This window comes from Marmota flaviventris, chromosome 1 (genome assembly GCF_047511675.1).
Source record: "Marmota flaviventris isolate mMarFla1 chromosome 1, mMarFla1.hap1, whole genome shotgun sequence".
Classification (NCBI taxonomy): domain Eukaryota; kingdom Metazoa; phylum Chordata; class Mammalia; order Rodentia; family Sciuridae; genus Marmota; species Marmota flaviventris.
This window is the reverse complement of record NC_092498.1, coordinates 59,432,413-59,448,155: the sequence shown is the minus strand read 5'-3', so window position 1 is coordinate 59,448,155 and position 15,743 is coordinate 59,432,413. Positions and strand designations below refer to the sequence as shown.

At 38.8% G+C, this 15,743-nt stretch overlaps 1 protein-coding gene and 1 pseudogene across 1 annotated transcript; both read left to right on the top strand.

Moving 5' to 3' along the window:
• The first annotated feature begins 1,062 nt into the window (after window positions 1-1,062).
• Window positions 1,063-2,405, top strand: LOC114085202 (large ribosomal subunit protein eL33-like). The gene is made up of 2 exons (XM_034635634.2): window positions 1,063-1,137; window positions 2,064-2,405. The coding sequence occupies exons 1-2, from the start codon at window positions 1,063-1,065 to the stop codon at window positions 2,403-2,405; spliced, it is 417 nt and encodes a 138-aa protein (XP_034491525.2).
• Window positions 2,406-2,571: 166 nt separating this feature from the next.
• On the top strand, window positions 2,572-13,503 carry LOC114085203 (large ribosomal subunit protein P1 pseudogene; annotated as a pseudogene).
• Window positions 13,504-15,743: the final 2,240 nt, after the last annotated feature.

The window sequence follows — 15,743 nt, the reverse complement described above, 5'->3', positions numbered from 1 at the left end:
CTGAGGATTGAAACCAATGCCTCATGCACGCCAGGCAAGTCCTCCGCCACTGATCTACAGTCCCAGCCCTGGGATGCTGTTTATTCTTCTTGCCTAATCCATGTAGGTAGAAGTATGAGGAGAGTAAAACTACCAAATTCACATTTTTTAATTGAGAGTCACATTGAGGTGTAGATCTGTTGGCCTTGTAAACAGTAATGAATGGTGCCAATGCAATTAAAGTACTCTGGGGTTGTAGAGGAGTAGCTTCTTCTGTAGAGCTTTAAATTAATCTGGAATGTTGGTATATTAAAGCGCAGGATACTTCAGCTGCCATTGCCATTAAACAGTTCACTGAAGGCATAGTTTCAGTTTAGATTGTACATTAGCGTCACAATATATAGTCAATTCTCAAAAAAACACAGCTGTTGTTTGTTATTGACTCTGTTTGGGAACTAAAGAGTAATAAAAGCAGCCATAGCTGGTACTGTTTTGTCAACATTGTCCCAAAAGTAAGTCCAACTCAGACCCAAAAAGCCACTGGGCTCAGTAATCCTTTCTTCCTTATAAAACATCTGGGAAACTTAGAGCATGATGCAGTGTTGTTTTTCTAATTTGACCTGCCTGATGCCTGATGGCAATAATCTAAGTTGGGAAGAAGACAATGTTTGTGTGTGTGTGTGTGTGTGTGTGTGTGTGTGTGTGTGGTGCTGGGAAGCAAACCCAGAGCCTCATACATGCTAGGCAAGTGCTCTTCCACTGAGCTATATCCCCAGTCCCAAGACAATTTAAAAGAACACTTCCTGTGTTAAAACAATGCATGTTTATTCTTAAAACAGAAAAATACATTGAAGTATAAAGAAGCAGATAAAATCATCATCCCAGCATCCAGAGATAAGCTTGCTAATATTTTATGCTGATTATACTTTTAGTCTAAAAACAACTGTGCATATAACAAGACATTTATTAGAAAAAATGGGGGGGAAAGTAATAATAAAGCAAAAGCCATCATTTATCGAACATTTATTATGTGCCAGGCAACACACTAAGTGCTTTAATGTGTATTAATCTATTTAATTGGCCATGACCACAGTCACAAGTATGCTCAGGCTTCAGAAGAAGTTGGCCTCCAGGGTCCTCCACTATGGCAAAAAGAAGGTCTTTTTGGACCCAATGAAATCACAACATCAGTTCCTGTCAGCAGATCCAGAAGCTGATCAAGGATAGGCTGGTTATCCTTAAGCCTGTGACTGTTCCCTGACTGAATGATGGGAAAACACATTGGCCTGCAGGAAGATCAGGCATATGGGCATAGGTAAGCAAGTGGGGTACAGCCAATGCCCGAATGCCAGAGAAGGTCACCAGACTGAGGAGGATGGGGTTTCTGCCCAGGCTGCTATGATACCATTAATCATTAATCTTCACTGAAAGTAAAAGGCATTGTGTTCAAAAACAAGAGGACTATGGGAACACATCTATAAGCTGAAAGCAGACAAGGCTGAGGCCAGCAGCTCCAGAGCCAGGAAGTGTGCAAGCTTAGTGAGCAGGGCCTCCAGGCCAAGAAGAAGGAAATTATCAGGACCATCAAAGTAGGAAGGAACCTCAAAATAAAGTCCCCCTTCTCTTGTCTGTATACAGAAGCCTCAGTATCACTGAAATAAAATAAGCCTTCATCTGCTTGCCAAGGAAAAAACAAACAAACAAACAACAACAACAACAAAAAAAAACCTATTTCTCCCAATATCCCTATCAGGAAAGCTAGTGAGGTAAGCAAAAGTGACTCAAACCAGCAGTCTGTCTAGAGCACAGGCCCTTACCTAACATACTAGGAAAGCAGAAACTGAGGACATTTAAAGTTATGACTCATAGAACCACTTCAACATGTCACTTTTCAAGAAAATTATTTCAGTAACATCAGAAAATGTATACATGGCACAAGAAGCAGGAGATATTAAGCACAATGTATTGTATTAAAAACATGTATTAGTCATTTATTCATATACATTAAACATTTATTAAAACATTTAGCTCTTCCTGCCAACTTGGAGCCTGAGGAGGCCTGCTGGGAACAGGATTTCTAAAAGGCAAATGTGTCTGGAAGGCTGTGGTGCAAAGCTATTTTTGCTGGCTATAAGTGGGGTTTCCGGAACCAAAGGGGGCACACAGGTCTTCTAAAAATTGAAAGTGTTTATGCCAGAGTAGAAACCAAGTTCTACTTGGGCAAGAGATGTGTTTATGTGTACAATGCAAAAACCAATACTGTGACTCTTGGTGGCAAACCAAACAAAACTAAAGTAATCTGGGGAAAGGTAACTTGTGTCCATGGAAACAGTGACATGGTTTGGGCCAAATTCCAAAGCAACCTTCTTCCTACTAAGGCCATTGGACACAGAATCCATGTGATGCTGTACCCCTCAAGAATTTAAACTAATGGAAAATAAATAAAGATGGTTTTGTGCTCTTGTATTTTTGATGTTGCTACTGTTTAGTGACTCAAAAACTTAACCGTCTTCAGTTGATTTGCTATATGCTTAAAAAGGTGGAGGTTCCCCAGCATCTTGAAAATACAGGGAAGTCGGAGGGTTATATGTAATGGACAGTACGGGGCAGCTACAGAGATTTAGAAAGCAACAGGTTAATGTGAGTATCTTAATAGATAGGCATTTTGGAGGAAATAAATATGCTTTGGGGAAAGTGGAAAGGTGGCTTATCATTAGATTAAGTGAAAGAAGCATAAAATTATCTCTCAAAAGGGTTGGGGACATAGCTCAGTGGTAAGAGTGCATAAAAGCGTGAGACTGTATTTCATCCCTAGCATTACAAAAAAAAAAAAAAAAGCTTTCTAATAGATTGTACTAGTTCACTATGGATTGGGAAGCTTATGAGTGAAAATAGAATTGGAAATAATTTCAGTGGAAATTAAATAGATGATATTTGTTAGTGCCTTCTGATGGGCTGGGATGAACTATTCTTGGGATTTGTGACTGGACAAGTAGTATATATTACTTGATTGGTGGTGTAATGCAAGCTGAAAATGTCAACTAATGCTGCATCATTCTACTTCAGAATAAAAAGTGCATGGACAGAAAAAAAATATTTGTTAGTTTTTGCATATGGCACTGCTCCAAAGTTTACCATTTTTCTCTCACAAACAGCATAATAGTATAATAAATAACTTTTTGCCTATCCCTTTATCCCTTGATCCATTCAACGTATTTTAAGAGCTGGCCTCATTATAAATGATACTGCACATCAGAGACTAAAGGAGAAAATCTGAACATCAGGGAAATAAAGAAAAAGAGAGAACAGCACATGATAAGCTGGGTTGAGAACCCATCTGTGATACTTTCTTTTATTTTAATTATCAATTAATTTATGTATTTTAATTAGGTATATATGACAGCAGAATGCATTTTGATTCATTCTGCACAATTGCAGCACAACTTTTCATTTCTCTGGTTGTACACAATGTAGGGTCACACCATACGGGCAGTCATACATGTGTCTCTGAGATACTTTCTAACTGCATACATTAAAATTTGCATCTTTTGAGCAGGGCTCGGTAGCCCTCGCCTGTAATTCCAGCGGCTCAGGAGGCTGAGACGGGATGATCACGAGTTTAAAGCCAGCCTCATGAATAGTGAGGCACTAAGTAACTCAGTGAGACCCTGTCTCTAAACAAAATACAAAAAAAAATTGCATTTTCTGAAGTAGATTAGTCTTCCATGGACTATAGTAACAGTGACCTCACCGGTCACTCTGACAGCATTCACTCTGACATCCTTCAACCCATTTTTTACATATAGCAGTCAGAGTTGCCTTGTGAAACACAAATTAAGGCCTTCCACTTCTTAGAATGAAGACCACCTGACCCACCAGATCCTGCCATTCCCAGCTGCACACACTGGCCTCCATGGGGTCTTCTTCCCCTTCCTCCCTCCAGACAGCCTCTGCCAAGCCCTCGGCCTGATTCCCTTCCCATAATGCTTTCCCTCCTTTTTTGGCTTGGAGGATGTTTTCCTCAGAGGAGCCTTTGCCAGCCTCCCTGAATAGGCCAAATTCCCACTTGCCAATTTACAGCACTGGCCACCTTTCCTTCTTAGCACACGTCACAATCTCAGCTTTATATTTATGTATTTGACTCCTTATTTGGTATCTGTCTTGATGACTAGATTATGCACCCCATGAGAACAGGCTTCATGTCACCAGGCTAGAAATTCAAGGTTTTAGCATGGCAGCTTGGCACAGAGTAGGGACTCAAAAAATGAGTAAATGAATAACTAAATACATCTTTACTTAAATGTTTTCTGGTTGCTATTTTATTTTTACTATTTTAACTTTAATGGTACTAGGAATTGAACCCAGGACCTCACACTAGGCAAGCACTCTACCCCTGAGCTACACCCCTAGCCCACTGGCTGCCATTTTTTGCTGCAGTCTGGCTGGGCACAATTCAGGAGCCACTTGTCAAAAGAAACGAACTTTATTTTTAGAACCACACACACCAAACAAAACAGCTCCTCAGGAAAAACCCTCAGAGCCCAACTGCCACCATCGGCTTCCCACAAGCCTCTCCACCTCCCCCACTCCTCCTGCTCTTGAGGCCGATTGGCTGGGTCGCATGGGCGGAGCCAAAAAAAGTCCCCCAATGAGCAGCTCAGTCTGAAAGGGAGGGGAAACAGCACAATGAGCATCACTGCAGAGGAGCCAATCAGCTAGATGTTGCTGGGGCCGCTGTGAGCCAATCATCAGCTGGCAGTCTGAAAGTTTGCTGGGGCCCCTTGGGCTGTGGCTCTCAATAATTTTTTTTAAAATAAGTTGCCCATTTGAATTACTGTATGAATGGTGTGGTAATAACAACATGAAGGCAAAATAGTCTCTGAGACTGAGTGAGCACTAAGCTGATTTTACTATCCAACACAGAACAGGGAGGGGTTCAACCCTGGAATGAAGCCTCAGGGAATAGAGGAAATACAGCATTTTAAAACTAAATCCACAAATGCTCCATAGTGAAGTGGTGTCCTGATTGGTTGAATCCAGACAGTATGTTGAGTCAGGCTGCAGACAGTGACTCTTTCGCTATAAAAATGCTTTTCTGCTGGTTATTAATAGTATTCTGAGAAAAACAATGTTTTTTTAAAGTCCCTGTCCTTTTCTTTCAGAGTCTTTACTGCTTGCCATCTTGAAATTTCTTTAACCCTCTAAAGCTGAGAGTTCTGCATGTTGTTACTTTGAGGATTCATCCATAGAGACTATGCTTTTTTTATTTTTGCCTAGTTAAAGCAATGATTTATATTCATCTCTAAGATGGGGCCAGTAAATAATAACATCCTCAAAGGATTCATATGAGCATTATTAAGATAATTCAATAAGTGCTGGGGTAGTAGCTCAGTGGTAGAGCGCTTGCCTTTCAGGTATGAAGCACTGCGTCCGATCCTCAGCATCACATAAAAATAAATAAACAAATTAAGATATTGTGTCCAACTATTAACTAAAAAATATTTTTTAAAAAGATAATCCAATAAAGGAAAATAATAAGTGTACAGATGCTTAATAAGGACCACTTAGATATTGTTGAAAATTATATTAGTGGTTTAAATGATAAAATTCTATTTGCAGACCAGTATGCCCATAAAGACTACACCCATTTCTTTATTGATCCTCTTAAGCAGAAAAGGGATGATTTGGAGAATCTCCCTGAATGCGTTTTTCTTCATTATGTTAAATGAACTCGGGCCTTCTGTATTATAAATTTGAAGGCTAATTTTTCTCAAAAGATTCCTTAGGCAGTCATCTTGGGAGCTTTAGGACAGTAGAGTCCAATAAAGTACACAATGAAGTCATAGCTCTGGGCTCTTTTAGCATCTCACCTTGATTTTTTATAAGAGATGTGTTATTAGGAAAGTTTCTTAACTTCTCAGAGCCTCCATTTCCTCATCTATAGGAGAGTAAAGATAATACACGTTGAGTGTCCCTTATTCAAAATGTTTAGGGCCAAAAGAGCTTCGGATTTCAGATTATTTTGAATTTTGGAATATTTGCATGTACACAAGGAGATATTTTTTGGGGGGTGTCTCAATTCTAAACATGAAATTCTTTTATGTTTCATACATTCCTTATGCACATAGCCTGAAAGCAATTTTATGCAATATTTTAGTATGATTGCATCTTGACTCATTTGTCACATGAAGTCAGGTGTGGAATTTTTCACTTGTGATGTCATGTTGGTGCTCATAGTTTCAGATTTTGGAGCATTTCAGGTTTAGGGTTTGGGGATTAGTGATGCTCAACCTTTAATTGCTTGATATATCACTAAGCTATATTGTAAGGACTGAGAGAGAAAGGTTTCATGGAAAACTATAAACTGGTAAGTAAATTGAGCAGTTTCTTTATGAACTGAATATTTGTATCCCTCTAAAATTCACAAGTTGAAGTCCTAATTCCAACAGTGCTGGTTTTGGAGATGGAACCTTTAGGAGGTAATTAAGTTTAGATGAGATCATGAGGGTAAGGTCCTTGTGACCTTAGTAGACTTTAAATAAGACATAGGTAGGAGAGAGCTAGCTTCCTCTCTATTCTTAGTCTTACGTGGATACAAGAAGACAGCTGGCTGTCTACAAACCAGGATGTAGCCCTTCACCAAAACTGGATCTGCCAGCACCTTGATCTTTGATTTCCCAGCCTCCAGACCAGTGAGAAAAAAATGTTGTTTAAGCCACCCAATCTATGGTAATTTTTGTATAGAAACTCAAATTAAGACAGATGATTAGCCATATATAAACTATTAGTTATACATACAATAATGATGATAAAAATATATGCCTAATTCTCCATAGAAACACAGTCATACTAACCTACTTGTAGGTATATAAATTGGTCTTGCGACCTTGATAAAGCCCAACATATTAAAGCATTGTAGGAACCAAAACACAAATGTAAAAGATCACCAAATTATCATTTTGACATTTAAAATCATAACATTGACACATTACTAAAGATAACATCCTATCTCTAATCACCCAGAAAGAAGCCATGTAATTCATGAATGCAATGTCCCTACCTGTTTAAAAATCAAAGGTATCATGTTATATTATTGTTATGTCAATGCTAAGCCAAATGAAATATTTATAAAGAAAAATACATATATAATATTTAATGTAAAATAAGCACAAGTTGTCTAAAAATCAAATAAATGTGTCATTAAATTTAATCCTGCACTATTTCAGAGGAAACAGGATTAACTTTCTCTCCCCAGCCTAGGCAGAGTTATTTGTCCTTGAACATACACCCACAATAGGAACAAAGTAATCCAGACTTTGGGGATGGTACCAGAAGATCCCAGAAATTACTATCTCTTAAATTAACAAGTGAATTACAACTTCGACAGAGAACATGTGGAATGTAGCCTTTAATCACCTCTGTCAAAGCCCCCTTTGATGGGCAGAATCACAGCCTTTGGGACAGGAGTCCTCTGTGTTTCTCCTTTGCTAGCAAAGAATAAACCTTTTTCCTTTTTCCTCAAAAAAAAATTAATCCTACGTTACACATAATGTAGAGACTGGTTTTAAAGTCTCTAGATAGTTATATATGAGAAAGCATTTGAATTCTCTGTATATGCATGCAGGTATATGTGTGCATGTATACATACATATATGTACATGTGCACAGCATATATTTTCCCAAAGAAGTTTCATTTATGTGCTGTGAATAAATGAATCATTTTGCTTGTCATTTCCTTCATTCCTTCATTTTTTAAAAAATACTTTTTAGTTGTTGATGGACTTTATTTTGTTTATTTATATGTGGTGCTGAGAGTTGAACCCAGTGCCTCACACATGTTAAGCAAGTGCTCTTCCACTGAGCTAAAACCCCAGTTCCATTTCTTCATTTTTAATGTGGAGAAAGGAATTCATGAATCATTCAAACTCTCTTTTTATGCCTGAGGAAGTTCTGCTTATCTTAGAAGCTGAATGATTTGAGACAAACTGACAGGCCTACTTTTTGCTTGTCTTTTAATATCCTTGGTAGCTAATGTCTAGTAGCAAAACTACATAGACATTACAGCCTGATTCCCCCTGAAGGAAAATCCTAAGCACCAATTTCAAAAGCATGAGCTCTGTTAATGAGCAACATTGCAATCTGCAGCCATTATGCTGTACTTAAACCAGTTTTTCTTACAACCCAAAAGTACAAAAAATCAATCTCAATGCCCTGAAGACTCTTCAGGCTATTGCTCAGCAATTAATCATGGGGGAGGAAAATCCCCCATTTTCCACTTAATTGGTTGGAGGGCAACCTATAAACATAAAAACTGCAATTCATGGCCACTAATGAACAGCTATGCAAGAAAAGCACACACTGAGACACTATTTATATATATTAAAAGAATGTATAAAGCTGAATACTGCTTAATTCACATAAAACCTTTTTGGTCTTATTTATGTGCTCTATCTTTTCAGTTCCTATCTGCTGTTTCATTGAGTGAAAAGAACCTCTAGGCAGAGCTATTGAAGCACTCTTAAGCCCTGCACTGCATTTTTATTAAACATTCCATGCCAAATCACAGATGCTGATGCTGGCAAAACAGTCACAGTACAACAAGGGGGATTTTTAGGTTATTTGTCTTTTCAAACTTTTTATTATTATTATTATTATTATTATTATTGTTGTTGTAAAGCTTTGGGAATCCGTTATGGTTTGACTGCCTATGTAGCCAGCTACATGCATTTGGGAAACTCTCTCTTTACCAAGACTTAGAATGGTAGAATCTCTGGTTCAGAAGGGACCCTATATCAGGAAGGGTCCAGGCAGCATACAGAACTGCATGCCACAAACCTGGAACAATTGGGCCATCAGGAAATCCAACTGTTTGATACAAGTTAATAGCAAACAAAGGATGGTTTCCTAATCACATTGGTTAATAATTTAAGTTATAAAGCTACTAAGGTTTGCTTAGTATTGTCTCATTCATTTTGACATGTTTCAGAAGAGAGTTCCTAGAGAAACCTTTTCTCAATTAGCTTAATATTAAGATTAGGAAAGATACTGGTTCTGATTCCAAGGGCAGGTACTCACACAGCATCACCCTTTTGAGGGGCACATTTTGAGATCCACAGATCTGTCCAACCCACACCTTCTATGCTGTCAACCCTGACTTTGACTCAGCAGATACTAGAGAATGGACCCGTCTGGTCTCAGATACACCTCTGATTCTTCAGACCATGTCACCTTTTCTCCTCTCACTGAGAGCAGATAGTGAAAGATCATTGTATTTAAAGTTATGACTTCAGTTTCTTGTCTTGGAGTTCTCCCATACCAATGCTATAAACTTGGGCTATCAGTCAGGGCCCTGATTTCCACACCTCTATTAAGATGTTTCATCTGTCTCACAAATACACAGTTATGGGCTGGGGATGTGGCTCAAGTGGTAGCGCGCTGGCCTGGCATGTGTGCGGCCTGGGTTCGATCCTCAACACCACATACAAACAAAGATGTTGTGTCCGCCGAAAACTAACAAATAAATATTAAAAAAATTTCTCTCTCTATCTCTCCTCTATCTCTCTTAAAAAATAAATAAAAAAAAAAAAAAAACAAATACACAGTTATATGGCAAGAGGAAACTGAGATAATGTATGTGAATGTGTTTTAGGAACAATAAAGCATGAAATAAATTTGTCATTATTATAAAAAATAAATATCTATAATGATTCTGTCCCAGATATAAAACAGACTGTCAAGTTCATGAGTCCTGATTCATTAGGTCATCAGTTAACAATAAAAAACAAACAACAAATGCACAAGCAAAAGAAAATCGTTTCCGTTAATTTTCTTTATTCATGGTGAGATCATTGTTTAATACATTATAAATGTTCAACAATACCACTGACTGACTAATGGTGGCTCATAAGATTAAAATATTTTTAAGGTTTGTATCTCGTTATGACACTTTTTAAGCACAGAAGTTTATGTATAAAAATTCTACTTATAAATATTTAATCCAAGATAATTGAGTCAGATTAGTACCTTAGAGAGAAAGAGAGAATAAAATATAATGGGAGAAAAGAAACAAAAGGCCCTCAATTAGGGTCACTGTTCAGGCTGATTCCAGGAGTGGGAATTCACACTTATTTATTTTGTGCCTTAGGCAAAGGTCTTATGTCCCCAAATCTGGGTTTTCTCATCACTATAAGGCAAATAACAAAATATCACATTTTTTTCATAATTATTTGTTCTTTTCCTCCTCCTTCTGGTTCTTCATGGGACAGAAGAATCTAAGTTAATAAAGCCTTGTTTTCTAAGTGCTTCCAGTTAGAAACACATAAAGAAGTACCATTATTGTAATATTATTATATGACTCTTTATTGGGTTATAATTATGCAATTATGAACTCCAATGAGGCCTGGAGAGGCTTTCCCTGCTGACTCTGTTGAACAGAGTCTCTCTCTACCTCTTGTCCTTCTTTACTTCTCAGAGCACTCATCACTGCTTGTCACGCTTGTTTATCAATTGACTCTCTTTTCCCAGTAAACTGGGAGCTTCACAAGAGTAGGCATCTGCTGTTGAGTGCTATAGCTACAATGACCAAAAGAGTGCCTGTTCCTAGTAAAAACTAAATAATATCTTACATATCAATGAACAAAGAACTGAAAGGGCTCATATTATTATAAAATCTCTATAAGAACATAGACTTAAAGTAATTTATTTGAATCATAGAAGATATTATTGTTAGTGTAGAGGGTATTTTGTACTCTCTAGAGGAAGAGACATCTACCTTGGTGCCAGTGGAGAGGCACTTCAGTTGGTTAGAGTGTACCACCAAAAGACTAAACCCAAGTAGGGCTTTGAGAACCATCTGGGTTTCATACAAATCATGGTCCAAGAGAAAACTTAAGACCTTGCATCCACTGCCAGCTATTCTTATCCTGAAGAAAGACACCAAATTTGCACATTGGTTCATCCATTCAACAACCGGTGAGCTTCCCCATGGTACTGGGCCTGGCCTTATTGGTGAGGACACAGTGGTAGGTGAAACAGGTATGTTTCCACCCTCACAGAGCTCACAGCTCATCAGTCTCATGGCTAATAGGAAATAGAAAATGAATGAATCCACAAGCAGATATAAAATTGCTATTTTGAGAAGATCAATGAAGAAAATGAAAGTGTATGAGACAATAATGGGGAGCGTCATTTATATTGGGGATGTCTATGGGAAGGTCCTCTTGAAGCTCAGACTGAGATGGAGATGCTTGTGCAAGTGGTTCATTAAGGGAGTACTCACAGAGGAAATGTGTAAGGGAGTGAAAATAGCAGGTTCAGGCAGGGGAGATTTCTGAATCTGATTTCAAAAGAGCTCTCAGCTCAGCCTGATCCCACAGCTCTGGAGTATGAATGGCAGATTGGAGTTTATCCCACTTGGGCATGGAGGATGAAGCATTTCCCCCTTAACAGTTGATAAGTGGTTCAAGTCGCCCTCTCAGAGTAAAATTCCAGGCATTTTGCAACAAGGCATTTTCCCTCAGCCAAAGCCAAAGCTCTGGAGAAAGGTACATGTGTGAGCAGTTAGCAGTGGTCACGCCTGCAGTGTAAGGATGGAAGCATTAGCTGGGTATAGGTAACAGATGGGCCATCAATAGTATCTGCCAGAGCTTCTGTGAAGGCTTCCCTGAGAAGTGATTCTGATTAAGACTTGACAGTTGAGTAAGAATTAGGCAAAGAACCCAGGAATTTGGGAGATTGAGGGAGATCACAAGTTCAAGGCCAGCCTGGGCAACTTAGTGAGACCCTGTCTCAAAATAAAAATAAAAAGGCCTGAGGATGGACTCAATGGTAGAGTACCACTGGGTTCAATCCCCAGTACCACAAAAAAAAAAAAAAAAAGAAGAAGAAGAAGAAGAATTAGGCAAAGAAGATTCCAGTTTCAGGTAATGAACATGTATAAAGACCTTCAGGCAAAGAAAAACAAAAAGAATATCAGCAGCAGTAGAAAATTGTGAAATAGAGGAAACAGGATCAAGATTACTTTGGAGAAGGCCCAGATTATTCTGAAAATTATCTTAAGGACAATGGGAAACCACTGAAGGATTTTAAACAGAAAAGTGACATAAACTCCTCTCAGTGTTGTAATATCATTGTGGACTGGTTAGGAAAGAGAAGAGGAAAAGAAAACAAGCTGGAAAAACAAAAATCTGGCTCATAGTTATGTAGGCAATAAGGAACAGTTGTTTAGGGTGGAATGCACATTGAATTTTTGACTCAAGATATGTTTTGGAGGTAGAATTAACAGAATTTGGTAAAGAATAATCTGTGATGGGTAAAATTTATATTTTGGGCAGGGTATGGGAGATCAAAGTAAGAGTGTATATCTCTACTATTTCCTCCCCCACCTTGTCTATCATATGCACAACACAGGCTCAGAGCCTGGTGTTAGGAGTGTTTATTTCCCTGTGTAACCCTGTTAGTTGTAGGACATATTGAAAGAGACTAACAATAAAGAAAGGTAAAACAGCTATTCTGCAACAGCCAGCCAAACTGTAACAGGGGACCCTTTCGGGTAATACGAGTCCACATCATGCTTTGAATATAAACCTTGCTGCTGGACCACTGGTGGCTTATTTTAAAACTGATGTGGTTTTCTTTCCCCCCCCTCTTCTTCCTCTTCCCCTTCCCAACTACTGAGGAAACAAGATTAACATTTTTCCTGCCCTAAGCCGACTTATCTGCACTTCCATTCACTGTCCACAAGAATAAAGAAACTCCAGACCTAGAGACTGGAACAACAGCTCTTTCAAGGATAGCAGTTAAACATTAATTCGATCTACTGATATCGAAATTTGGAAAACAGTCCTTTTTTTTATCCCCCCTTTTAAAGCCCCCTGTTTTCCCTGTCAAAAGGGCAGCCTCTGTGGTGTGAGGATTGCTTTTCTTTGCTAGCAAAGCAATTAAACTTCTTTTCCCTTTTTCTCAAAACTGTCATTATTATTAGATTGGCATTGGGGACAAAGACTGAGCTTTTGGTATCAAAACTTCTAGAAATTAAACTTTTGTTTTTTTTTATTGCTGCATCACAAACTAATGCAAACCTACTAGCTTAAAACAATAGGTTGCTTTCCTCAGCTGCTGCCAAGGTGCTCGGTCCCCATCAGGAAGCTAAGGCTGCGTTGGGGTGAGGCCCTCACCTCACCACATCTAGCAGAGAGTCCCACAATCAGCACCGTGTCCTGTTTCCTAGCTGGCCTGCATATACTCTGCCCTCATGCTGCAAGATGACAAGGTTACCATCAAGGAGGATAAAATCAATACCCTCATTAAAGCAGCTGGTGTAAATGTTGAACTTTTTGACCTGGTTTGTTTGCAAAGGCCCTGGCCAATGTCAATGTTGGAAGCCTCATTTGTAGGGGGCTGGTAGGCTGTAACACCAGCAAGAGGTCCTCCACCACAGCTGCCCTAGCTGAGAAGAAAGTGGAAGCAAAGAAAGAAGAATCTGAGGAGTCTGATGATGACATAGGCTTTGGTCTTTTTGACTAAATTCTTGTAACATGTTTAATAAAAAGCTGAATTTGGGGGGCTGGGGTTGTGGCTCAATGGTAGAGTGCTCACCTAGCACGTGTGAGGCTCTGGGTTCAATCCTCAGCGCCACATAAAAATGAAATAAAGATATTGTGCCCACCTACAACTAAAATAAATATATTTTTTTAAAAAGTTGAACTTTGCTGATAAGAAAAAAATTTTTTAAAAATAAAACAATATATTATCTCACGGTTTCTGTAGGTCAGCAGTCTGCTCAGGGGTTCACAAAGCAGCAATCAATGTGTTGACTGAGTTGGTATCTCATCTGAAGCTGGAGTCTTCTCCCAAGTGTGCATGATTGCTGGATGATTCATTTCCTTGCTACTGTAGAGATCTTGGAGGCTTTCCTCTACAAGGCCAGAAGACTCTTTAGTTCTAGACATTCTATTCAACAGCTCATCTAATTAAAGTCCACCCAGGATAATCTCCTATTAAATTAGCTTACACTCAACCAATTAGGGGGTTTTGACACCATCTGAAAAATCCCTTCACCTTTGCCTTATCATGTAACTTAATCACAAGAATGGGATTTTATGGGGAGGGAATTACAAGGGCATGGGTCACAGGGGTTCATGTTAGAAATCTGCATATTACAAACTGAAACTAAAAGATCAATAATAGAAGAAGGTCGTGCCATCTTATAGTTTTAGTTTTCATCTTATGGTTAAGAAGTTTTTAAAAAATAACTTTAAAAGTATACTTTAGGATTAAATATCTCTGTATCCAAATTTTATGAAATCAGCAAGGGACAAAAAGGGAAGGGTGTGGGGCTGGGGCTCAGCCATAGTGCACTTGCCTGGCATGTGTGAGGCACTGGGTTCAATTCTCAGCACTGTGTATAAATAAATAAAATAAAGGTCTATCAACAACGGGGGGGGGGGGGGGGAAGGAAGGGTGCAAGCAGATGGGTAATCAAACTGATTTGACTAGCTTTTCTCCCTAGAAATTGACACTAAAACAATGCTCTAACTTCTAGAATATCTTCAGACAATTCTGAATCTCCTATTCTTTTCTCAAATAACAAAAAAATGAGTAGATGTTAAAAGTATGTTCAATCTACTGTAAGAATATAACCATTAAGAAAAGTATCTTGGAGGGGCTGTGGATGTGGCTCAAGCGGTAGCGTGCTCGCCTGGCATGCGTGCAGCCAGAGTTCGATCCTCAGCACCACATACAAACAAAGATGTTGTGTCCGCCGAAAACTAAAAAATAAATATTAAAAAAAATTCTCTCTCTCTCTCTAAAAAAAAAAAAGCCCAAGGCTTGAGACTTAAAAAAAAAATATCTTGGAACCCAAATGATTTGAAACATTTGCATTTAAGATATTTATTGAATTTTTCCCACATTAAGGTAAAATCTGAACTCTATCTCCATCTGTAATAGTCAGCTGCACATCACTATAAAAAAATACCTGACACAGTCTACTTATGAAGTGAAAAGAAATTTATTTTGGTTCCTGGTTCTGGAAATTCAAGTTCAAGATTGGTTGGCCCCATTGTTTGGGCCTCTGGTGATGGTGGCCCATTAAGGCAGAAGCATGTGGTAGAACAAATAGCAACCAGAAAGCAGAGAGACAAGGGACAGGCCAGCATCCTACAGTCCTCTTCAGGGACATACCTGAAATGTCTTAAGGCCCTTCCACTAGGCCTAATCTCCTAAATGTTCACAGCACCTCCCAGGAGTACCAGCCTGGAGACTAAGTCTTTAACATATGGACCTTTGGAGGATGCTACCCACATTCAGATCATGGCCCCATCCTTGTTCTTCTTTACTAGGCCTCTTGCTACAGGTACTACTGGGGACATCTAGAACAGAGATTCTATCTAGAAGGAAGGCCCTGCTGGTCACCACTGCAGATAGAATCTCCAGGAGGGTGTAGAGAGTAACTGGACACTAGAGGCAGAAGTTTTCAGTATACATCAATCCAGTGTCAATCAAGAAGCACTAAATGGAAAACAAAATGGGGAAGCAATTCAAGATTCATGTACCCTGAAAGACCAGGGAACATACATTCACAATTTGGGGTCATCTAGATGGGGGAAAATGAAGATGTAGAAGACAGAAAATCAGATTTTACTAGTATAACAAATACTGGACTTAGTTTATTCTGGAAGACATGGTGGCTTACATGGGATAAGGGGAGAGTTTTTCAGATACTATTTTTCTTGTACTGTACTTGATTATAGTTGATTCCTAGT